This window comes from Physella acuta, unplaced genomic scaffold (assembly GCF_028476545.2).
Source record: "Physella acuta isolate Inbredline_101_S28 unplaced genomic scaffold, ASM2847654v3 ptg000256l, whole genome shotgun sequence".
NCBI classification, from domain to species: Eukaryota; Metazoa; Mollusca; class Gastropoda; family Physidae; genus Physella; species Physella acuta.
The window spans coordinates 779478-804776 of record NW_026731775.1 but is presented as its reverse complement, the minus strand read 5'-3'; the positions used below and the strand labels follow the sequence as shown (position 1 = coordinate 804776).

General features: G+C 40.4%; 1 protein-coding gene across 1 annotated transcript; it reads left to right on the top strand.

Moving 5' to 3' along the window:
• Positions 1-5282: 5282 nt before the first annotated feature.
• On the top strand, positions 5283-20304 carry LOC131938741 (monocarboxylate transporter 12). The gene is made up of 11 exons (XM_059296880.1): positions 5283-5553; positions 7296-7449; positions 8013-8181; positions 8586-8831; positions 10303-10506; positions 14749-14914; positions 15932-16073; positions 17083-17268; positions 17498-17609; positions 19313-19477; positions 20164-20304. The coding sequence occupies exons 1-11, from the start codon at positions 5283-5285 to the stop codon at positions 20302-20304; spliced, it is 1956 nt and encodes a 651-aa protein (XP_059152863.1).
• Positions 20305-25299: the final 4995 nt, after the last annotated feature.

Below are 25299 nucleotides of genomic sequence, written 5' to 3'. Positions count from 1 at the left end.
CGAGCTCTTGTACGCCAGAAGAAATTGACTAAAAGATATTGAAACGAAGATGTTGACTTAAAGATATTGACACGAAGATGTTGTCTAAAAGATATTGACACGAATATGTCTAAAAGATATTGACACGAAGATGTTGTCTAAAAGATATTGACACGAATATGTCTAAAAGATATTGACACGATGATGATGTCTAAAAGATATTGACACGAAGACGTTGTCTAAAAGATATTGACACGAAGACGTTGTCTAAAAGATATCGATGCGCAGATGTTGATAACAAATTATCTAGAAGACGTCCATTTATTTACTGTAGTCGTGGAAGTGATGGAGTGCAGGACTACAAACCCGAAAATCTTGGGTTCCGATCCTTTAGTCTACCCAGCAAAGCTGGTTACCTGTAACACGATCCCATTATACTGATCTCCTGGAACAAGTCAACAGCACATCGCCTACCCTATCAACAGCCAATTCCATAGGTTATCTATCTTTTAGGTATGTTTTTTCTACAATCCTGACAATTGTCGTGAAAATAAAATTATTATTTTTTTTTACATGCAGAGATCTGATCATTTCTTGTCAACAAATGTATTTCAACACCCAAACTAACCCAACCCTACACCAACCACTGACGTGAACCCAACCCTACACCAACTATCGACGTGACCCCAACCCTACACCGACCATAGATGTGGATCCAACCCTACACCAACCACTAACGTGAATCCAACCCTACACAAACTTTTGACGAGAACCCCACCCTACACCAACCACTGACGTGAACCCAACCCTACACCGACCATAGATGTGGATCCAACCCTACACAAACTTTTGACGAGAACCCAACCCACACCGACCACTGACGTGAACCCAACCCTACACCGACCATAGATGTGGATCCAACCCTACACCAACCACTGACGAGAACCCAACCCCACACCGACCATAGATGTGGATCCAACCCTACACAAACTTTTGACGAGAACCCAACCCCACACCGACCACTGACGTGAACCCAACCCTACACCGACCATAGATGTGGATCCAACCCTACACCAACCACTGACGTGAACCCAACCCTACACCGACCATAGATGTGGATCCAACCCTACACCAACCACTGACGAGAACCCCACCCTACACCAACCACTGACGAGAACCCAACCCTACACCGACCATTGACATGAACCGCTCCGGTCAATGTATCCCACAATGCCACCGCGTCCAGTGCCGTGAATAAATCATGACGTCACGGCCGACTCTTTAATCTTTCAGCACCACCGCAGGTCCGGCTTTCAACCGGCTTGCAATTATGACGTCATTAAATATGCTGTAATTGCTTAATCTGTGCCCTCGACAAAAGGTGAAGAGATGTGTGTACTGTGTGCCGGGGAATGGGTGTCACATAGGTAGAAATAATGGGTATTAAAAGTTAGATTCGAAAAAAAAAGTGAAACTGGGAAATCACGTGTAAATGTATCCCTTTTGTGACGTGTTGTCTGGCCTGTAAAAACATAATTATGTACTTATATCTAAACAGGATTTACAATTATAAAAAAAGAAAAAAAAAACGATTAACGATTTTGTTTGTAGTTTAGTTTTGCTAATCTTAGTGTATTTAATTTTAATATGTTTTTAATAACTTGCCATTTTTTTAATTCTTTATTCATTTTTTATAAACAATATTTTCAAATAACTGACGTAAAAATGTTATTCCTCATTCGAATATCGTTAACTAAGTCAACCGATGATCATTTTAATGTTTGGGGTTTGGAATTACTAGAACGATGAGGTCTATCACAGGTAGAAACAGGAAAAAGAATTTCTCGCACCCTGCAGCACCATAAAGCACCCAACAGCACCATACAGCACCACACAGCACCACACAGCACCTTGAATGAAAGCACGCGAGGCAGCGTCAACAAGACGACAAGAAAATGGCGACCATGTTGGCAGTCTAGGAGACATTGAGCACTGACGTCATTTACAGAACAGTTGACTTTTTCTTTAGGCGTTGGTTTCAATATGTTTTAACAAATAGAGCTATCCTACTCTTGTTTAATGTGATCGTTTAGTCTAGTGCTCGCTTTATTGTCATGCAGTCTTAGGAATCTTACAGACAAGTCACTAGCGCAGGTAGATCTAGATCTCACTCACACCTTGACTTGAAGTAGTAGAGCTAGGTTTAGGTCTTGATTCGTAGATCTACCACCTAAATCTAGTATCTTTAGTTGCATGAAACTGGTAAGTTGCATCAGGGTATACCACAATCTCATACGCCATCGATTATTTACTTATGATGTACTAGGTAATCTGGTCAACACCACCTCCCCTGTATCTTAGACGGCATCGCTTTTCGCCTAAAGATACAGATGTAAATCTATGTAACTTTCAAATGTGTTAAATTAACTAAACAAATTAGATCTTGCCTCCATGGATGTGAAGTGGGGAGGGGCACTTAAAACTTTCGGTATGGGGGGAGGCGGGGTACAATTAAAACTAAACTTGTTTCTATATGAGGGTGTTTGTACATTAATAAGAACGTGGCGGCTTTTAGCGTTTTATTATAATTATCCCACAGTCTATATTGTATACTGGCGTCGGTCTATGTTGTGTCTGTGATGAAAGCCTACTGTCTCGACTAATGCCACAGTGGTAATTATGGCGCACTAATCATTAGTGCACTGAATAAATTATGGTTTTCTGTATCCTTAGTTTTTCGTTGTTTTAAATCAATATCTGTTAAAGTTAGGACCCCTGACGACCCCAGGCAAGTGCACCTAATGCACATGTCGTTGTTTTAAATCAATATCTGTTAAAGTTAGGACCCCTGACGACCCCAGGCAAGTGCACCTAATGCACATGTCGTTGTTTTAAATCAATATCTGTTAAAGTTAGGACCCCTGACGACCCCAGGCAAGTGCACCTAATGCACATGTCGTTGTTTTAAATCAATATCTGTTAAAGTTAGGACCCCTGACGACCCCAGGCAAGTGCACCTAATGCACATGTCGTTGTTTTAAATCAATATCTGTTAAAGTTAGGACCCCTGACGACCCCAGGCAAGTGCACCTAATGCACATGTCGGAAGCCATCTTTAGCTGAACTGACGCTAGTGCCAGACGGAAGTGAAAAACCTGGCAAGGCTTGTCTCTCACATAAATCGTCTTGACCCAACCCACCAGAGGCGGGTAAAGCCTGGGTGGGACCCTTGGTCAGACATTGCCAGTGGCCGTTAGAATTGTATGACACTAGAAGCAGAACCATTGAACACTAATGTAGCAGCTACCACAGGCGTAGCGAGGGGGTGGGGGTGCGGACCACACCGGATGACACCATTTAGGGGAGGGGGTGACACTAAGGCAAAAAAATAGCAAAATATATAGAGAAAATTTGAGGCGGGGGGTGCAAATCGTAAGTTTGATGGGAGGGGGGTGTGCAAATCGAAAATTGAAAGTTTGTCCACGGGAAGGGTCGCTACGCCTCTGGGGGTGACACCATTAAGTGCCGCACCGGGTGACACCCGACCTCGCTACGCCACTGGCAGCTACCCTTTAGTGTGGCTTCATTGGTTAGCACTTTATATGGTTTTCTAGTGAAGGAGGGGACCTAGGGCTATTGCGGAAATGTAGATTTAGTTTATGTTATACCTGCAAAAAATAAATCTACTTCGTGAAAATATATTATTAACTGTTCATCTGGATCATGTGTTTAAGTAATGGATTATTTTACTTGCGAGACATTGTCGTAAGCAGTGACGTCACTAGATAGGGCGTCACCGGGTGCGGTAATTTGACAATAAGGGGTGGACCAATACAATCTGAGGCCCCATGCTGCCCTCTAGCCCCACCTTAAATCCGCCGCTGTAGCTGAAATCATAAAGCCTGGTCCATGAAACAGTCCGTCACTTAATTAATACCTGACCCACGGACAGTTAACATGTAAACAAACGGCTCCTAAATCTGTCCCTCTCGTGGTCATGTGATCTGACCGTAGACAACCCAGGAAGATGTAACCTAAATTTATGGCTCCCACAACAGTTAAACCTGCTAGTCACGCGAGCGCTTAAAAAGTCGCTGAATGAACCAAATCGATCTATGGCCATCATGTAATATTTCAGCGTGAACAGTGTTTGAATGAACTAAATCGATCTATGGCCATCATGTAATATTTCAGCGTGAACAGTGTTTGAATGAACCAAATCGATCTATGGCCATCATGTAATATTTCAGCGTGAACAGTGTTTGAATGAACCAAATCGATATATGGCCATCATGTAATATTTCAGCGTGAACAGTGTTTGAATGAACTAAATCGATCTATGGCCATCATGTAATATTTCAGCGTGAACAGTGTTTGAATGAACCAAATCGATCTATGGCCATCATGTAATATTTCAGCGTGAACAGTGTTTGAATGAACCAAATCGATATATGGCCATCATGTAATATTTCAGCGTGAACAGTGTTTGAATGAACCAAATCGATCTATGGCCATCATGTAATATTTCAGCGTGAACAGTGTTTGAATGAACCAAATCGATCTATGGCCATCATGTAATATTTCAGCGTGAACAGTGTTTGAATGAACCAAATCGATCTATGGCCATCATGTAATATTTCAGCGTGAACAGTGTTTGAATGAGCTAAATGTATCGATGGCTATGGGAACGACCATAAATGACGTCACACTCGTAAGGGCGGGGGTGAGGTCTGTAACTTTGTGACGATATGTGACGGAGAGGGGAGGTAAAAATCGTCAAAAAAGTGTGACATCATTTATGGATGACCCACCCCCACCCCTATCTTGTATTATTTCAGTGTACATTGTTTGAATGAACTCAGTTGATCTCTATGGCTATCGTGTAATATTTCAGTGAGCAGTGTTTGAATGGACCCAATTATCAGTGTGAGCAGTAACTGTGTGAGGTGACGTGGTGAAGAGATTGTAGAGCCTTGACGTCCCTACGACATGCCACACAATCAACGTACGCTTGCCATTTGTTTTCTTATTATATTCAAACTAAACTTTACACGAACTTTTTAAAACCTAGCAATGACGGTTAAAAGTAAATGTGTTTTGTTGTCTTTGATAACAATTTTATGCAAGTTCTTGTTTGGTATGTAGTTGTTTGTTGTTGTTCATTTCGTTGTTTGTGAATATTGAGTCTGTCATTTATTTTATAAAGATTGTTGTTGTTCTTGTTGAATGTCACTTGTGTGATTGAACCAACCCTGATGAGGTATCTGTTGGTCCATGTTCAGAGCTCTGAGTGAAGCTTTGTGATGGGGGATGTAGAGAAAGACGGCGACGAACCAGACGACTATCAGAGCGAGATCCAGAAGCTCCAGACCCGTTTTGGTAGTGTGTCACCGTCCAAGTCTGCTGCCAGAGGTGAAGGTCAGACGCCCGGCTTCCAGAAGGACGGCTTCTGGTCCTGGGTGGCGTGTTTCTGTGCCACCATGAACCAGCTGCTCATCTTCGGCACCGTCAACGTGTACTCACTGTTTCTCGTCAAGTTTGTCAAAGAGTTTGGCTGCTCTACGGCTGAGGCAGGTAAGACTAATCACCTGGTCATTAACTAATTATAGTTACCATGTCTTTAAGTCATCGGTAGCACCATAGGAAAGAGGTATGTTTACACCCAAAATTATGACTTTTTAGAACTAAAGTAGACTTTGCACTCGACAGCTTGGCTTAGAACTAAACTAGACCTTTTACTTGACTTGTTTAGATATGTTAATGCCGTGTGTTTAGATGTGTTAATGACGTGCGTTTAGATGTGTTAAAGCGTGTGTTTAGAACTAAACTAGACCTTTTACTTGACAGCTTGGCTTAGAACTAAACTAGACCTTTTACTTGACAGCTTGGCTTAGAACTAAACTAGACCTTTTACTTGACAGCTTGGCTTAGAACTAAACTAGACCTTTTACTTGACAGCTTAGCTTAGAACTAAACTAGACCTTTTACTTGACAGCTTGGCTTAGAACTAAACTAGACCTTTTACTTGACAGCTTAGCTTAGAACTAAACTAGACCTTTTACTTGACAGCTTGGCTTAGAACTAAACTAGACCTTTTACTTGACAGCTTGGCTTAGAACTAAACTAGACCTTTTACTTGACAGCTTGGCTTAGAACTAAACTAGACCTTTTACTTGACAGCTTAGCTTAGAACTAAACTAGACCTTTTACTTGACAGCTTAGCTTAGAACTAAACTAGACCTTTTACTTGACAGCTTGGCTTAGAACTAAACTAGACCTTTTACTTGACAGCTTAGCTTAGAACTAAACTAGACCTTTTACTTGACAGCTTGGCTTAGAACTAAACTAGACCTTTTACATGACAGCTTGGCTTAGAACTAAACTAGACCTTTTACTTGACAGCTTAGCTTAGAACTAAACTAGACCTTTTACTTGACAGCTTGTCTTAGAACTAAACTAGAACTTTTACTTGACAGCCTGTCTTAGAACTAAACTAGACCTTTTACTTGACAGCTTGGCTTAGAACTAAACTAGACCTTTTACTTGACAGCTTGGCTTAGAACTAAACTAGACCTTTTACTTGACAGCTTAGCTTAGAACTAAACTAGACCTTTTACTTGACAGCTTGGCTTAGAACTAAACTAGACCTTTTACTTGACAGCTTAGCTTAGAACTAAACTAGACCTTTTACTTGACAGCTTGGCTTAGAACTAAACTAGACCTTTTACATGACAGCTTGGCTTAGAACTAAACTAGACCTTTTACTTGACAGCTTAGCTTAGAACTAAACTAGACCTTTTACTTGACAGCTTGTCTTAGAACTAAACTAGAACTTTTACTTGACAGCCTGCCTTAGAACTAAACTAGACCTTTTACTTGACAGCTTAGCTTAGAACTAAACTAGACCTTTTACTTGATAGCCTGTCTTAGAACTAAACTAGACCTTTTACATGACAGCTTGGCTTAGAACTAAACTAGACCTTTTACTTGACAGCCTGCCTTAGAACTAAACTAGACCTTTTACTTGACAGCTTAGCTTAGAACTAAACTAGACCTTTTACTTGATAGCCTGTCTTAGAACTAAACTAGACCTTTTACTTGATAGCCTGTCTTAGAACTAAACTAGACCTTTTACTTGACAGCCTGCCTTAGAACTAAACTAGACCTTTTACTTGACAGCTTAAGATATGTTAATGCCGTGTGTTTAGATGTGTTAATGACGTGTGTTTAGAGGTGTTAAAGCGTGTGTTTAGAACTAAACTAGACCTTTACTCGACAGCCTGGTATAGAACTAAACTAGACCTTTTACTCGACAGCCTGGCTGGGCTCCATGACGTTCGGCTTGATGAAGCTGCTGGGCCCACTGAGCAGCTCCCTCAACATCCACCTCAACAACCGGGTTGTCATGATTCTGGGCGCTGTTCTCTGTACGCTCTCGTTTCTGGCCTCGTCGTTTGCACCAAACTTTATGTGCGTATTTTCGTTCGATTCATAACATTTAAATATGGAGTTGGTTTTGTTGGTCGTGTGGAGATTTATGTTTCGCTGACGACACTGTTCGTCCCCTGTTTGTAAACTTCTGCATAAATTTCGCTTCACACCGTGTCAATCCCTAGGGCCAATTGATGATTTTAGCTTTTACCACGGTGTATGAGGGCAGACTGTGGTCAGGAAGCCATCAGTCAAAAAGGACGCAAAACTTTCACTCTAGGAAACGACCCTTCCCATATGTTTTATTTTCATTTGTATAGGTGTTTCCTGAATAATTATTTACTTTTATCCGTGTAAATCCTGGTAAATAGATGTGCAGCCTAATTATGTTTGTTTAGCTGTATTAATGACGTGTGATTTAGATGTGTTCATGAGGTGTGTTTAGTTGTATTAATGACGTGTGATTTAGATGTGTTCATGACGTGTGTTTGGCTGTTTACATGTCATGTACCAGGACATTGTTTGGGACCCTGTGTGTACCTTTTGACGTGTGTTTAGATGTGTTAAGACGTGTGTTTAACTGTTTACATGTCATGTACCAGGACATTGTTTGGGACCCTGTGTGTACCGTTTGCTACCGGCGCGGCTTTCACGATCACGCCCTCCGTTGTCGTCCCTGTCATCTACTTCCGTCAACATCAGAGCGTTGCCATGGGTATCGTGGCGTCAGGCAGCAGTCTCGGCATGTTGATTCTGGCACCTGTCGTACAGGTGAGGTCTCAGTAATTGCATGGATGGCACAATGTTTGTATGTGTGCCACAATTTTTGTAGGTGTGTCACAATGTATGTATGTGTGCCTCAATACTTGTATGTATGCCACAATATTTGTATATGTGTGCTACACAGTTTGCATGTGTGCCACGATGTTTGTATGTGTGTCACAATGTGTTTCACAATGTTTTATGTGTGCCTCAATACTTGTATGTATGCCACAATATTTGTATATGTGTGCTACACAGTTTGTATGTGTGCCTCAATGCTTGTATGTGTCATGTCCCACAATGTTTGTATGTTTTCCACACAGTTTGCATGTGTGCCACAATGTTTGTATGTGTGTTTGTATGTGTGCCTTAAAGTTTGTAGTGTGGTCTCAATGCTTGTGTACTCACCTCAGATCATGTTGGACGCCCTCAACTGGAGGATCATGTTTCGAATCCATGCCGGCGCCCTCTCCTTCCTGATATTCCTCAACTTTTTCATCAAGCCGGTCAAACGACAAAAACCCATCAGCGACAACAAAAAACCATTCTGTGCCTCAATGATCGAGGACCTCACACTGTGGAAGAACAGGGTCTTTTTGCTGTGGGCCTTTTCAATGGCCATCGTTTACTTCGGCTATCAGATCCCTAACATGCTTCTCGTAAGTAACCGATACAGCATGTTTATATGGTAAAATATGGTCATTGTAACCAATACAACATATTTATATGGTAAACTATGGTCATTGTAACCAATACAACATATTTATATGGTAAACTATGGTCATTGTAACACACAACTCTACGTAGCTGTACATAAACAAAACGAAATAGAATTTGAAGTAAACGAACTAATTGAGATTTAACATTTAATTTAAAAACAAAGTAAAATAAAGAAATAAATAAGCATCTTAACAATAAGAAATGTGTACCAAATAAACTGCAGCTTTGGTTAGCACATACGAGCGTGGTGCTAGATTATAAGTAGTTGAACACGATGTCTGTATGTTGCTACCGGTTTCACGATTAGAATCGTCTTCAAGGGATGTCGCTATCTGCTAGGAATGGTCTTCAACTAAGTGAATCATGACACCTGTAGTCATCTATGGACTATATAACTTGCCATGTCAATGCTAATCCTAACCCAAACTGGTAGTCATCTATGGACTATATAACTTGCCATATCAATGCTAATCCTAACCCAAACTGGTAGTCATCTATTGACTATATAACTTGCCATGTCAATGCTAATCCTAACCCAAACTGGTAGTCATCTATATAACTTGCCATGTCAATGCTAATCCTAACCCAAACTGGTAGTCATCTATTGACTATATAACTTGCCATATCAATGCTAATCCTAACCCAAACTGGTAGTCATCTATTGACTATATAACTTGCCATATCAATGCTAATCCTAACCCAAACTGATAGTCATCTATGGACTATATAACTTGCTATGTCAATGCTAATCCTAACCCAAACTGGTAGTCATCTATGGACTATATAACTTGCCATGTCAATGCTAATCCTAACCCAAACTGGTAGTCATCTATGGACTATATAACTTGCCATGTCAATGCTAATCCTAACCCAAACTGGTAGTCATCTATGGACTATATAACTTGCCATATCAATGCTAATCCTAACCCAAACTGGTAGTTATCTATGGACTATATAACTTGCCATATCAATGCTAATCCTAACCCAAACTGGTAGTCATCTATGGACTATATAACTTGCCATATCAATGCTAATCCTAACCCAAACCATAATCAAAGCTCTGATATAACCATAACCCTAATTCCGGCCCAAATACTAAACCTGGTATTGCTATCTTACTAACCACTTAACATACATAAGTTCTTTGCAGAAATAGTTCATTAGCACTCACTAGGAGAAGGAATACTCTGGAAAAAATTAAAATAGGGGGTCGTATCTAAATGAATTTATGCAACTCAGTGTTGGAGGGGGGAGGGAGTAGTATGCTCATAATTATGTGACAATTTGCTGTGATGTAACCAAGTATATTTTTCGAATCTTTTACAATCATTATAAACTTATTTGTATTGAGGTTTAGTATTTAGTCTAATGTGTCAAAATATAAGGAAATGATACATTTTCTCCTTAGAGGTTAGCTATGCGGGTTTTCTGGGCATCAGTGCGTCTCGAGCTTCATACATCGTCATGGCAATGGGCGGGGCTACCACGGTGTCACGCCTCATCACCGGCAAGATACTCACATGTCAGCTGCTCAGTCGACTCCATTTTAAACAAACAATCTTCGTCGTCATGGGAACCAGTTACCTTCTCCTGGCTCACGTCACAACCATAGAGGTAGGTGGAAGTAATTTGTTAGTCACAAAGATGGGTAGGTGGAAATAATTTGTTAGTCACAAAGATGGGTAGGTGGAAATAATTTGTTAGTCACAAAGCGGGTAGATGGAAATAATTTGTTAGTCACAAAGATGGGTAGGTGGAAATAATTTGTTAGTCACAAAGATGGGTAGGTGGAAATAATTTGTTAGTCACAAAGATGGGTAGGTGGAAATAATTTGTTAGTCACAAAGATGGGTAGGTGGAAATAATGTGTTAGTCACAAAGATGGGTAGGTGGAAATAATTTGTTAGTCACAAAGCAGGTAGATGGAAATAATTTGTTAGTCACAAAGATGGGTAGGTGGAAATAATTTGTTAGTCACAAAGATGGGTAGGTGGAAATAATTTGTTAGTCACAAAGATGGGTAGGTGGAAATAATTTGTTAGTCACAAAGCGGGTAGATGGAAATAATTTGTTAGTCACAAAGATGGGTAGGTGGAAATAATTTGTTAGTCACAAAGCGGGTAGATGGAAATAATTTGTTAGTCACAAAGATGGGTAGGTGGAAATAATTTGTTAGTCACAAAGCGGGTAGATGGAAATAATTTGTTTGTCACAAAGATGGGTAGGCGGAAATAATTTGTTAGTCACAAAGATGGGTAGGTGGAAATAATTTGTTAGTCACAAAGCGGGTAGATGGAAATAATTTGTTAGTCACAAAGATGGGTAGGTGGAAATAATTTGTTAGTCACAAAGCGGGTAGATGGAAATAATTTGTTAGTCACAAAGATGGGTAGGTGGAAATAATTTGTTAGTCACAAAGCGGGTAGATGGAAATAATTTGTTAGTCACAAAGATGGGTAGGTGGAAATAATTTGTTAGTCACAAAGATGGGTAGGTGGAAGTAATTTGTTAGTCACACAGAAAAAATGTTTAAGCTGTGGTTTTTAGGGATGTATGAAGCCATAAAATAAATGTGTTGGTCTGTGGTATTTAGGGATGTATGAAGCCATAAAATAAATGTGTTGGTCTGTGGTATTTAGGGATGTATGAAGCCATAAAATAAATGTGTTGGCCTGTGGTATTTAGGGATGTATGAAGCCATAAAATAAATGTGTTGGTCTGTGTTATTTAGGGATGTATGAAGCCATAAAATAAATGGGTTGGCCTGTGGTATTTAGGCATGTATGAAGCCATAAAATAAATGTGTTGGCCTGTGGTATTTAGGGATGTATGAAGCCATAAAATAAATGTGTTTGCCTATGGTATTTAGGGATGTATCTATATATATAAAGCAAAGTGGTCGGGTGCCCGATAGGGCACTTCCCGGCGCCGCAGGCGCGTCAAATTTGGCACGATGGTGCCTTGGGGAGATAGAACACGAGGGCCGGTGACGGTTGGCCGAAAAGTCTACGGAGAGGGGGTCAAAACTGACCTCGACTGACCGGCGCCTTATATGGGCTATATTACGAAAAAAAAATTCCTCCGACGACCCCCCTTGAAATTTTGTGAGGTGGTAGGAGAACCCCATGGGGTGTCACAAAAAACTCGGCATATCTGGGAAAACTTCGTAAAGGGGTCAAAACTGACCAGTTGTATTTCCCTATATAATCTTTGTATTTTATGGGAAAAACAGAGGGTCATTTCAACTCAGACTTTAGGGTACTTAAGCTCAGTATATCTGGCTAATTTTTTGCATACTCTTAGGTCAATGGCTTGACCTTTAGGGAAAACTGTCGGTTACACTCAAAGCCCTCGACGAGGGCTAAAAAGTGACCGCGAGTGAAATTCTCTTTATATGAGCTCTATAACGAAAAAAAATTTCCTCCGACGACCCCCCTTGATATTTTGTGAGGTGGTAGAAGAACACCTAGGGGTGTGTCAAAAAACTCGGCATATCTGGGAAAACTTCGTAAAGCGGTCAAAACTGACCAGTTGTATTTCCCTATATAATCTTTGTATTTTATGGGAAAAACAGAGGGTCATTTCAACGCAGACTTTAGGGTACTTAAGCTAAGTATATCTGGCTAATTTTTTGCATGCTCCTAGGTCCATGGCTTGACCTTTAGGGAAAACTGTCGGTTACACTCAAAGCCCTCGACGAGGGCTAAAAAGTGACCGCGAGTGAAATTCTCTTTATATGAGCTCTATTACGAAAAAAAATTTCCTCCGACGACCCCCCTTGATATTTTGTGAGGTGGTAGGAGAACGCCTTGGGGTGTCACAAAAAACTCGGCATATCTGGGAAAACTTCGTAAATGGGTCAAAACTGACCAGTCGTATTTCCCTATATAATCTTTGTATTTTATGGGAAAAACATAGGGTCATTTCAACGCAGACTTTAGGGTACTTAAACTCAGTATATCTGGCTAATTTTTTGCATGCTCCTAGGTCAATGGCTTGACCTTTAGGGAAAACTGTCGGTTACACTCAAAGCCCTCGACGAGGGCTAAAAAGTGACCGCGAGTGAAATTCTCTTTATATGAGCTCTATTACGAAAAAAAATTTCCTCCGACGACCCCCATTGATATTTTGTGAGGCGGTAGAAGAACACCTAGGGGTGTGTCAAAAAACTCGGCATATCTGGGAAAACTTCGTAAAGCGGTCAAAACTGACCAGTTGTATTTCCCTATATAATCTTTGTATTTTATGGGAAAAACAGAGGGTCATTTCAACGCAGACTTTAGGGTACTTAAGCTAAGTATATCTGGCTAATTTTTTGCATGCTCCTAGGTAAATGGCTTGACCTTTAGGGAAAACTGTCGGTTACACTCAAAGCCCTCGACGAGGGCTAAAAAGTGACCGCGAGTGAAATTCTCTTTATATGAGCTCTATTACGAAAAAAAATTTCCTCCGACGACCCCCCTTGATATTTTGTGAGGTGGTAGGAGAACGCCTTGGGGTGTCACAAAAAACTCGGCATATCTGGGAAAACTTCGTAAATGGGTCAAAACTGACCAGTCGTATTTCCCTATATAATCTTTGTATTTTATGGGAAAAACATAGGGTCATTTCAACGCAGACTTTAGGGTACTTAAACTCAGTATATCTGGCTAATTTTTTGCATGCTCCTAGGTCAATGGCTTGACCTTTAGGGAAAACTGTCGGTTACACTCAAAGCCCTCGACGAGGGCTAAAAAGTGACCGCGAGTGAAATTCTCTTTATATGAGCTCTATTACGAAAAAAAATTTCCTCCGACGACCCCCATTGATATTTTGTGAGGCGGTAGAAGAACACCTAGGGGTGTGTCAAAAAACTCGGCATATCTGGGAAAACTTCGTAAAGCGGTCAAAACTGACCAGTTGTATTTCCCTATATAATCTTTGTATTTTATGGGAAAAACAGAGGGTCATTTCAACGCAGACTTTAGGGTACTTAAGCTAAGTATATCTGGCTAATTTTTTGCATGCTCCTAGGTCCATGGCTTGACCTTTAGGGAAAACTGTCGGTTACACTCAAAGCCCTCGACGAGGGCTAAAAAGTGACCGCGAGTGAAATTCTCTTTATATGAGCTCTATTACGAAAAAAAGATGACCGCGATTGAAATTCTCCTAATATGAGATATATATAAATAAATTGATCCCCTTAATATTATTTGAGGTCGTAGACCGACCCTCGAGGGTAACAAAAAAACTTTATTCACGTCGGAAAAAGCCATTGTAGACGTTAAATATGTTTATATATTGTATTTTCTTATATAAGCATAGTAACTGTTTAAAAGAAAAGTAAACACAGACATACGTCATTCGGTTAATTTTCAAGGGAGGTAACCTTTTTAAATAATTATTTTTCAAATAATTGTATACTATTTTTAATAGAAACAGAAAACGACAAAGTATAGCATTTGTTTTAGAAAAAAATACGTTGTTAATTAAGCTACGTATCATAATTAAATAAAAAATTAATTTTAAAAGTAAATGTAATATAAATTGTGAGATATACCGTTCATGGAACCTCTGTAGTTCTATTTCCATTATAGTTATAAATTGCGTACTTTCGATGGCTTTCTCTGAAAGCGGATATTAAACAACATACAACAACATCTTCTCAAAAATTAGCATTACTGTTTAGATTTAAGAACTCCGCGCCTCACCCATCACCAAATAATTAGTATTCAAATTATCAAATGTTTTGAAAACCTAAGCTAAGCTAGGCAGAATGCCTAGTGAAGAAATAAAATAAATGTGTTTGCCTATGGTATTTAGGGATGTATGAAGCCATAAAATAAATGTGTTGGCCTGTGGTCCACCTGTCTACAGGGTCTGTACGTGTTTGCTGTGGTCCGTGGTCTGCTAGACGGGGCCCACATCGTCATGTTGCCCATGTTGACGGCCTCCATGGTCGGGCAGAACAAGGCCCTTCTTGGGTGGGGCTACATCGCCGGCGCTATCTCAATTACCTACACAATAGGGCCCCCTATTGCAGGTAAGACATTTTTTTCACATCATAGGGCCCCCTATTGCAGGTAAGACATTACTGTCACAACACCATAGGGCCCCCTATTGCAGGTAAGACATTACTGTCACAACACCATAGGGCCCCCTATTGTAGGTAAGACATTTCTGTCACAACACCATAGGGCCCCCTATTGCAGGTAAGACATTACACTGTCACAACACTATAGGGCCCCCTATTGTAGGTAAGACATTTCTGTCACAACACCATAGGGCCCCCTATTGCAGGTAAGACATTACTGTCACAACACCATAGGGCCCCCTATTGTAGGTAAGACATTTCTGTCACAACACCATAGGGCCCCCTATTGCAGGTAAGACATTACTGTCACAACACCATAGGGCACCCTATTGCAGGTAAGACATTACTGTCACAACACCATAGGGCCCCCTATTGCAGGTAAGACATTATTGTCACAACACCATAGGGCCCCCTATTGTAGGTAAGACATTATTGTCACAACACCATAGGGCCCCCTATTGTAGGTAAGACATTATTGTCACAACACCATAGGGCCCCCTACTGCAGGTAAGATATTACTGTCACAACACCATAGGGCCCTAAATGCTAGAGCTGTTTCGTCCGAAGCATCCTTTAATACTCCATGCATCTCCAACAATACACATAGAGCCTCCATTTTTGCTCGGCACATCAAAAAACCTTTCATTTATAATAAGTTTTAAAAAAAACATTCCTTTTAACTTACTTGAATGTAGATCCCCCGATCTTGATTAGATTATTGTATCTGCTCTCAATAAAGTTTTATGTGGCATCAATCATAATTACGATATTTTCGTATTGCTTTAATTAGTGATGTCAAACCATCTCATTTCTATGATGTATTTTATGTAAATCGATCCCTTAATTTTATAAACCTCCGTGCTATCGAATCCTGAGTTAATATTTTCTGTATATCTATTCTGTATGTATATCTATTCTGTATGTATATCTATTCTGTATGTATATCTATTCTGTATGTATATCCAGGCTACTTAAAAGACGTGACAGGGAATTACAAAATGCCGTTTACGGTTGCCGGCTTGCCGATGATCGCATCCGGTCTTCTGCTCTTCTGGCTGCCCTGGGCTCAAAGGACGGAGAAAACAGAATCTTTAGCCGACATTATCAGGTAGGTCATCTCAACTTTACTGGACATTATCAGGTAGGGTCATCTAAACTTTACTGGACATTATCAGGTAGGGTCATCTCAACTTTACTGGACATTATTAGGTAGGGTCATCTAAACTTTACTGGACATTATCAGGTAGGGTCATCTCAACTTTACTGGACATTATCAGGTAAAAACATTTATAACTTTACTGGACATTATCAGGTAGGGTCATCTCAACTTTACTGGACATTATCAGGTAGGTCATCTAAACTTTACTGGACATTATCAGGTAGGGTCATCTCAACTTTACTGGACATTATCGGGTAGGGTCATCTAAACTTTACTGGACATTATCAGGTAGGTCATCTAAACTTTACTGGACATTATCAGGTAGGGTCATCTCAACTTTACTGGACATTATCAGGTAGGGTCATCTCAACTTTACTGGACATTATCAGGTAGAGTCATCTAAACTTTACTGGACATTATCAGGTAGGTCATCTCAACTTTACTGGACATTATCAGGTAAACTTTACTGGACATTATCAGGTAGGGTCATCTAAACTTTACTGGACATTATTAGGTAGGGTCATCTAAACTTTACTGGACATTATCAGGTAGGGTCATCTCAACTTTACTGGACATTATCAGGTAGGGTCATCTCAACTTTACTGGACATTATCAGGTAGGGTCATCTCAACTTTACTGGACATTATCAGGTAGGTCATCTCAACTTTACTGGACATTATCAGGTAGGGTCATCTAAACTTTACTGGACATTATCAGGTAGGGTCATCTAAACTTTACTGGACATTATCAGGTAGGGTCATCTCAACTTTACTGGACATTATCAGGTAGGTCATCTCAACTTTACTGGACATTATCAGGTAGGGTCATCTAAACTTTGCTAGACATTATCAGGTAAAATCATTTATAACTTTACTGGACATTATTAGATAAGTTCACACATTAGATGGGACACGGCAAAGCTTGGACCAACATTCAAATGGAAATATTGTATTTGCAGTATCCATGATAGACTCGATGAGGTCAAAAGCGATGAGACGATATCAAAAAGACGACACACCATCTCTAAAGTTTTTCCATACCCTGTAATTCGAGAGCTGGAACTGATGCCATTAGATGTTCCAGACATTGTCAAGTCCCCGCCGACTTCAATCAAACACACGCCATCTTTTAAACCCAAGCGGAAGTAAGTTAGCTCTTGCGTGCTATTGTATTTCACGACAAGGATGAAAGGTTTCAGGGTGATTGTTGTTATAATTTGATAGGTTTTCATTTTGGTGTCTCTTGTTGAGGCGAGTTCATGAATATTATCGATACGAATGTCATTTGTTTGATAATTTACTGTCCTCGATTAAAAAGAATTACAAATTGTATGCTGTGAAAGTAACGAGACACGAATGTTTTTTAATATTTAGGAAATTTAACCTGGTCCAAAAATCTGCCTCGCTGCCAGAGACAAGAGATATCCCTGTCTTTGGTAACAAGACACCCAAAGTCAAAAGTGAACCTTTAATCTCATTCAAAGATGTAAGTGATCCTTTAATCTCAATTGAAGGTATAAGCAGGGGCGTAGCGAGGGGGGGGGCGGGGGGTGCGGACCGCACCGGGTGACACCATTTAGGGGGGTGACACCAAGGCAAAAAATAGCAAAATATATAGAGAAAAACTTGAGGTGGTGGGGGTGCAAATCGAAAGTTTCAGGGGGGGGGTGCAAATCGAAAACTTGAGGGGGGGGGGGGTGCAAATCGAAAGTTTGAGGAGGGGTGCAAATAAAAAATTTGAAAGTTTGTCCCCGGGAAGGGTCGCTACGCCTCTGGGGGGGGGGTGACACCATTAAGTGCCGCACCGGGTGACACCCGACCTCGCTACGCCACTGGGTATAAGTAAACCTTGAATTTAGTTTAGGATGAGAGCTGTATGCATGGTGTACTTACAACTTACTGGCTATAAGCATGTGTCTTGTAGCACACTATTGTGTCTTGTAGCCCACTAATGTGTCTTGTAGCCCACTCATCTATTGTGTCTTGTAGCCCACTAATGTGTCTTGTAGAACACTCATCTAATGTTTCTTGTAGCCCACTCATCTAATGTGTCTTGTAGCCCACTCATCTAATGTGTCTTGTAGCCCACTCATTGTCTTGTAGCCCACTCATCTAATGTGTCTTGTAGCCCACCCATCTAATGTGTCTTGTAGCCCACTCATCTAATGTGTCTTGTAGCCCACTCATCTAATGTGTCTTGTAGCCCACTCATCTAATGTGTCTTGTAGCCCACTCATTGTCTTGTAGCCCACTCATCTAATGTGTCTTGTAGCCCACTCATCTAATATGTCTTGTAGCCCACTCATCTAATGTGTCTTGTAGCCCACACATGTGTCTTGTAGCCCACTCATCTAATGTGTCTTGTAGCCCACTCATCTAATGTGTCTTGTAGCCCACTCATTGTCTTGTAGCCCACTCATCTAATGTGTCTTGTAGCCCACCCATCTAATGTGTCTTGTAGCCCACTCATCTAATGTGTCTTGTAGCCCACTCATCTAATGTGTCTTGTAGCCCACTCATCTAATGTGTCTTGTAGCCCACTCATTGTCTTGTAGCCCACTCATCTAATGTGTCTTGTAGCCCACTCATCTAATATGTCTTGTAGCCCACTCATCTAATGTGTCTTGTAGCCCACACATGTGTCTTGTAGCCCACTCATCTAATGTGTCTTGTAGCCCACTCATCTAATGTGTCTTGTAGCCCACTCATTGTCTTGTAGCCCACTCATCTAATGTGTCTTGTAGCCCACCCATCTAATGTGTCTTGTAGCCCACTCATCTAATGTGTCTTGTAGCCCACTCATTGTCTTGTAGCCCACTCATCTAATGTGTCTTGTAGCCCACCCATCTAATGTGTCTTGTAGCCCACTCATCTAATGTGTCTTGTAGCGCACTCATTGTCTTGTAGCCCACTCATCTAATGTGTCTTGTAGCCCACTCATCTAATGTGTCTTGTAGCCCACCCATCTAGTGTGTCTTGTAGCCCACCCATCTAATGTGTCTTGTAGCCCACTCATCTAATGTGTCTTGTAGCCCACTAATGTGTCTTGTAGCCCACTAATGTGTCTTGTAGCCCACTCAACTAATGTGTCTCATACCTCGAATGTTCTACCCATTTGATGGCTTGATTAGCTTAATCTATTGAGCCAACGTTGCCAGCATGTCTATCCCTTTGTTTACATCTGACCAGGGCTCGCTAGAACTATTGGCTGAAGGTTCTTCCACCAAAAAACGGTTACAGTTGGAAGAAGACGTGGACTTTTTGTCCTGGAGATCTCCACTCAACCCAGACACGGGGTCCTTCTCTACCCACCCCGCAGGGTCGACTGAGGAGAGGGAACCTCCCCAAATACAGGTCTGTATCTACACGGTGACTGGAAAGATGCGAAAGAAAAAATTGCGCAAGGAAAACTGCGTACAAAAAGTGCGCAACGGCATTTTTGTCTTCTTATATCGAGGGTATAGAGGACGAATGCAGTGTCCACTTTTTAGGTCAAATCGATGTACATTTATACTGATACTGTCATTAATAAAAGCTGCAAGAACACTTATGTACAATGTCAGAAAAGTAGAATGCAAATATTTTATGAAAGTTTAAACATAATATTTTGCACTATTATAATATTGGAATGAGATTTAAAAACTCATTTTTCTCGAGATTATGTTTTTTTGGACATACTGCGTTTGTCCTCTATACATTCGATATATAGACATTAATAAATATTGACCACATGTACGTGTAGCATAGTAACACACTTTTTCCAAGAAATATGACAAAATTAAAGTGTATTAGTATAATTAGTTTGTAATTGCACAGTTTTTCGTTTTCGCATTTTTCTGGGAACCAAACTATCTACACGCGTTCACACACATATATATTTATCTGTTTTGTATGTCATTTTGTAAGAAACTTCTATGATATGCATTTATGTTTGTATACAATGTAACTTCTAAAATCTTGGTTAATGTTATGTTTCCTGTGTAAATAGTAAATCTGGGACTATTTTAAAATTGTTTATAACTAAAGTGTTAACCTTCCAGCAGCGACCAGCCTCTTCCAGGAGAGCCAGCGGTCCTCTGTCTGTCACATGTGTAGAGTCAACCTCAATCTATTCCAAAGTGTCAGACTATTTCAGTGAAAAGTCTGGAGAGGATGATATACAGGTAAACATCAGGTTTTAGAATCAACTCTGTCCGTCACATGTGTAGAATCAACCTCAATCTATTCCAAAGTGTCAGACTATTTCAGTGAAAAGTCTGGAGAGGATGATATACAGGTAAACATCAGGTTTATGTTCACATCACATTCACATAGACTAGTCTCCTGGTACTGTTTCTTTCTGTAAGCCAAACTTTAAAACCTTTGTCCACTGAAGCCCAAATACACAACAAATCCTCAGTTTTAAAAAGAGCCATTTCGTGATGTATGATATAGTGTAGGGGTGGGGTGGTTGGACATGGGATATGGGGAGAGCAGGTTTACTTCAGACATTTCTTCTGCCTCCTCCTCTAGTTGCTTCCCTCTTTCCCCCTACCCCGAAAGTTTTAAGTCCCCTACCCTAACAATGTCTGAAACTCTGGAGTGGGTAAAAATAAGTCTAATTTTTCAATGAAACATATTTGTAAATATAATGTTATATTATTTAAACATAAGCATACCCACGTAATAAATAATCACATAAGTTCTGCGCTATATTAAACACGAACTATAAAGACTACAAACAGCTGTTTTCCTCTTTTGTTACTGAAAAAAATATTAGACTAAATTCTAAATTTGTTTGAATTCGAGTGGAATAGAATTTTTTTTTAAATAACCTGTAATGGCCATAATACGTCGTGGGGGAGCAGATGAAAGTGGGTCAAGTCATGATTATGTAATGTGTAGGGCGCGGGGGCTTGTAGAAAGTTGAAGGTATTGGGACTACTGATAGCTGAAGGGATTGTGGGGACTGTTAGCTGAAGGGATTGTGACGCCAGTTAGCTGAAGGGATTGTGGGGACTGATAGCTGAAGGGATTGTGGGGACTGATAGCTGAAGGGATTGTGGGGACTGATAGCTGAAGGTATTGGGACTACTGATAGCTGAAGGGATTGTGGGGACTGTTAGCTGAAGGGATTGTGGGGACTGATAGCTGAAGGTATTGGGACTACTGATAGCTGAAGGGATTGTGGGGACTGTTAGCTGAAGGGATTGTGACGCCAGTTAGCTGAAGGGATTGTGGGGACTGATAGCTGAAGGGATTGTGGGGACTGATAGCTGAAGGGATTGTGGGGACTGATAGCTGAAGGTATTGGGACTACTGATAGCTGAAGGGATTGTGGGGACTGTTAGCTGAAGGGATTGTGGGGACTGATAGCTGAAGGTATTGGGACTACTGATAGCTGAAGGGATTGTGGGGACTGTTAGCTGAAGGGATTGTGACGCCAGTTAGCTGAAGGGATTGTGGGGACTGATAGCTGAAGGGATTGTGGGGACTGATAGCTGAAGGGATTGTGGGGACTGATAGCTGAAGGTATTGGGACTACTGATAGCTGAAGGGATTGTGGGGACTGTTAGCTGGAGGGATTGTGGGGACTGTTAGCTGAAGGGATTGTGGGGACTGAAAGCTGAAGGGATTGTGGGGACTGATAGCTGAAGGGATTGTGGGGACTGATAGCTGAAGGGATTGTGGGGACTGATAGCTGAAGGGATTGTGGGGACTGTTAGCTGAAGGGATTGTGGGGACTGTTAGCTGAAGGGATTGTGACAACCGTTAGCTGAAGGGATTGTGACGATCGTTAGCTGAAGGGTTTGTGACGGTTAGCTGAAGGGATTGTGACAACCGTTAGCTGAAGGGATTGTGACAACCGTTAGCTAAAGGGATTGTGACGCTCATTAGCTGAAGGGATTGTGGGGACTGTTAGCTGAAGGGATTGTGACGCTCGTTAGCTGTAGGGTTTGTGGGGACTGCTAGCTGAAGGGATTGTGACAACCGTTAGCTAAAGGGATTGTGACGACCTTTAGCTGAAGGTATTGTGACGCCCGTTACACCTTGTATTTCAGACGTCCACTAGCAGCATGTCTGATGAAACACTTGATGAACGTCCAAAGAGTAATCGGCGACGGAGCAGAGGTCATAAGGTCAAGGACGTTGAGGAAACAAGTCGCTCCAGGTTGAAGGATTAACCCCTGACACAAATTGATTGATCTAAAACACGTTTCGATGGACAAGATTATAATTTTGTACTCTTTTTCTGGAATTGTGCTGTTAAAGGTTGTTTTTTTTAATAAACACAGTAATAAAATAACGCTATTAGGCCTTTTATTTATTTAGGATCATCTGTTAAAATGTTTATAAAGAAAAATGGAGCAACATCATGGGTTGATTTGGTTTTTTAAATCCCAAATGTAAAGTATTGGTTTGACAGGCTAGGTCTGTATACAGCTCTTTATGTGCGTAATAGTCTGATCCCAATAACAACAAATTTGACAGTGTAATTTCTATGTACATATAAGGTTTAGGTTGGCGAACGCAGGGTGGACTAGCCCGCCGGTCAACCAGGAAAAATCCCGGTGGGCTCCCACGAATGGCGCTGAAGTAATAGCCCAATCAGTGGGTTTTTTTAATTTTAAATAATGTGTTAGTATTTCTCCAATGTCCATCCTTCATATCAAGGCGTAATATTCAATTTGTAGGGGGAAAATACATAACGAAACTTTCAGTCTGGGGTTATGGGCCTTTTTAAAATCTCTAGGGCCTCTTGGACACACCCAGACCACCCCTAAGCGAACATGTCAGTTGTTACACTTAATGACCCTGCTAATACCACTTTTAGCTGGTTTGCAGATTGCCAAAGGCTTAGTTACTAATTAGCTTGCCATACGGGGTTTGTTACTCAGTGAAAGACCAGATACAAAATGACGATTGGGGAAAAAAATTATTTGAACTTTAATTAAGCATAAACTTTTACAAACATTATAATTAAATCTTCGTTAAAATACATGAAACTGGACATGTATTGATTGCAAGCAAGATCTTATCAGCATAGTGTGGCACGCTCGACTGGGTGTGAATCTATTTCTTCAATTCAAATCAGTACAGGAGGGATCTCTATTGATACAAGCAGAGCTGACAGTTGCCATGGATACTGGTTAGATGTAATCCTATGAATGCTTCCGGGTCAAATGGAGAATTAAGTTAGCTGGTTTTGTAAGCAGACACGATCTTCGGATTTATAGTCAAGTCTCGGATGTGCGTTCATTTCAATTTTCCCTCTCCAAAGGAAGCGGTCGAACGCTGGAATGTTGGATGGGGGGAAACAAGCAGAGGTTCCAGAGTTTTATTGGATTGCACTGATGTCGGATAATTGACGTCATTCGATGTGTGCCGGACATAAGCGTGTGTCAGATCATTTGAGATCAACCCGGGGGGGGGGGGGGGTATGGGGGTCGTGGAGGGAACTGGTTGAGTCTTCTTTTGGGGGGAAGGGGGTAATGATGAGTCATGTTACGGGGTGGGGGAATGAACCATATTTTAGGGAGGGGAAATGAAAACTGCATAATGAGACACGGCGAACATTACTGGATTTGTTTGATATCAGATGGTATTTTTAGAAGTGGCGTCTTCGGGGCAAGTGTCAGGGGCTAATGATTGTGTGTTGTAGACTGAAAACATTTTGTTACCCTAAATAATTTACAATTGTTCTTTCTTAAGCGATTTACCTATAGGCTCTAAATTATTATTGTTGATTTAACTATGATAAAGTCCCTGTACTGTTAGTGCTATGCATTTTAGTATAGAAATTTCTTTTTTGTTTGCGAGTAGGAAACTTTTTATTGAAGTAATACTTTAAACTTATTCTATACTTTACCTTAATGTGCCCAACTCCCTCTCTTCAAGGGCTAAATATTAACTGCTTATAAAATGGACCCTAGGGCTGATAAACCACAGGGAACATTTGTACTGTGGTTATAAATTTGTCTCTAGTAGACTGATGGATGCACGGACAAACATAATTTATTCAACTTTTTTTTTTTACCTGAAGCCTTTTATTAGCAGCAACTGTTTTTTGTATCACATCAACTATTTCCTTCTTGATAGAAAACATGCGGGTAATCATAAATAATTACTGTGTATTTTTTATTCATCAAATCTTGGCCATAAAAAAATTTTCGTTTGACAGCTGACAGCTTGACTTGCAAGAGTTAGATGTGTACTGTTACTGTTATGAATGTTTTTATAAAATTGTTATCAGCAGGAAATAAAATCTCAAGTGACAATCAAATCTTTGAATTTGATTTAGTAGTGCATAGGCCTACACGCTGATCAACCTTTAACACGCATAATGTAAATTATGGACTATTAAGAATTGAATGTAAAGGGAGGAAACCAAATTAACATTGTACCTAGACAAGATAAGCCACAAATATTAGAAAGGAGTTAGTGAGAATCAGTAGGCTACTTGTTTTAAGATGTCAAGAATATTCAAGCATTTTTTTTTCATTTAAACATTGCATCGAACTGATTTTTGAAAACTTTAAAATCATATTTTGAATATATTTTTTTAATATATGGTTATTAATTCATGTATGTTGTCCACAATGTTTAAAGCTTATTTAAAATGATATTTGTAAAATCAGAAAATGTGTTAGACTCATTACTTTTCTACAAATTCAACTTTTTAAAATGGGATGTATTTTAACATAGTAGAGTTTTCTCTACAAGTGTGTCAGTCACTTGACTGAAAGGCCACACAACCCTGCAGTCAACAAAAAGTCACTAAACCAAATGACTGAGTTGATTCATTTATTACCATCAGTGAATTGGTCTTAAACAAAGTCATTTTTATACAATAACAAGAAAGTTTACAAAATCAACAATATAAAAAAACTGATTGTGGGAGCTTCTAGCTACAGTTAAGTAGCTTGTAATAAATATATGTAACACATTTTTAAATTCAAACTTACAAAAGCTAGCAATAATATAGAGCTGAGATGTCATAAACCCCTGCCTTCATCCCTGGAGTTTTAATGATTCCCTACCCACACCTACACCTGAAGTTGTGATTATTCCCTACCCCCACCTACACCTGGAATTATTCGATACCCCTGCCTCTACCCCTCCCCCCCCCCCCCCACCTACACATGGAATTGTAATGATCCCTATCCCCCCCCCCCCCCTTCCACCCCACCTGAAGT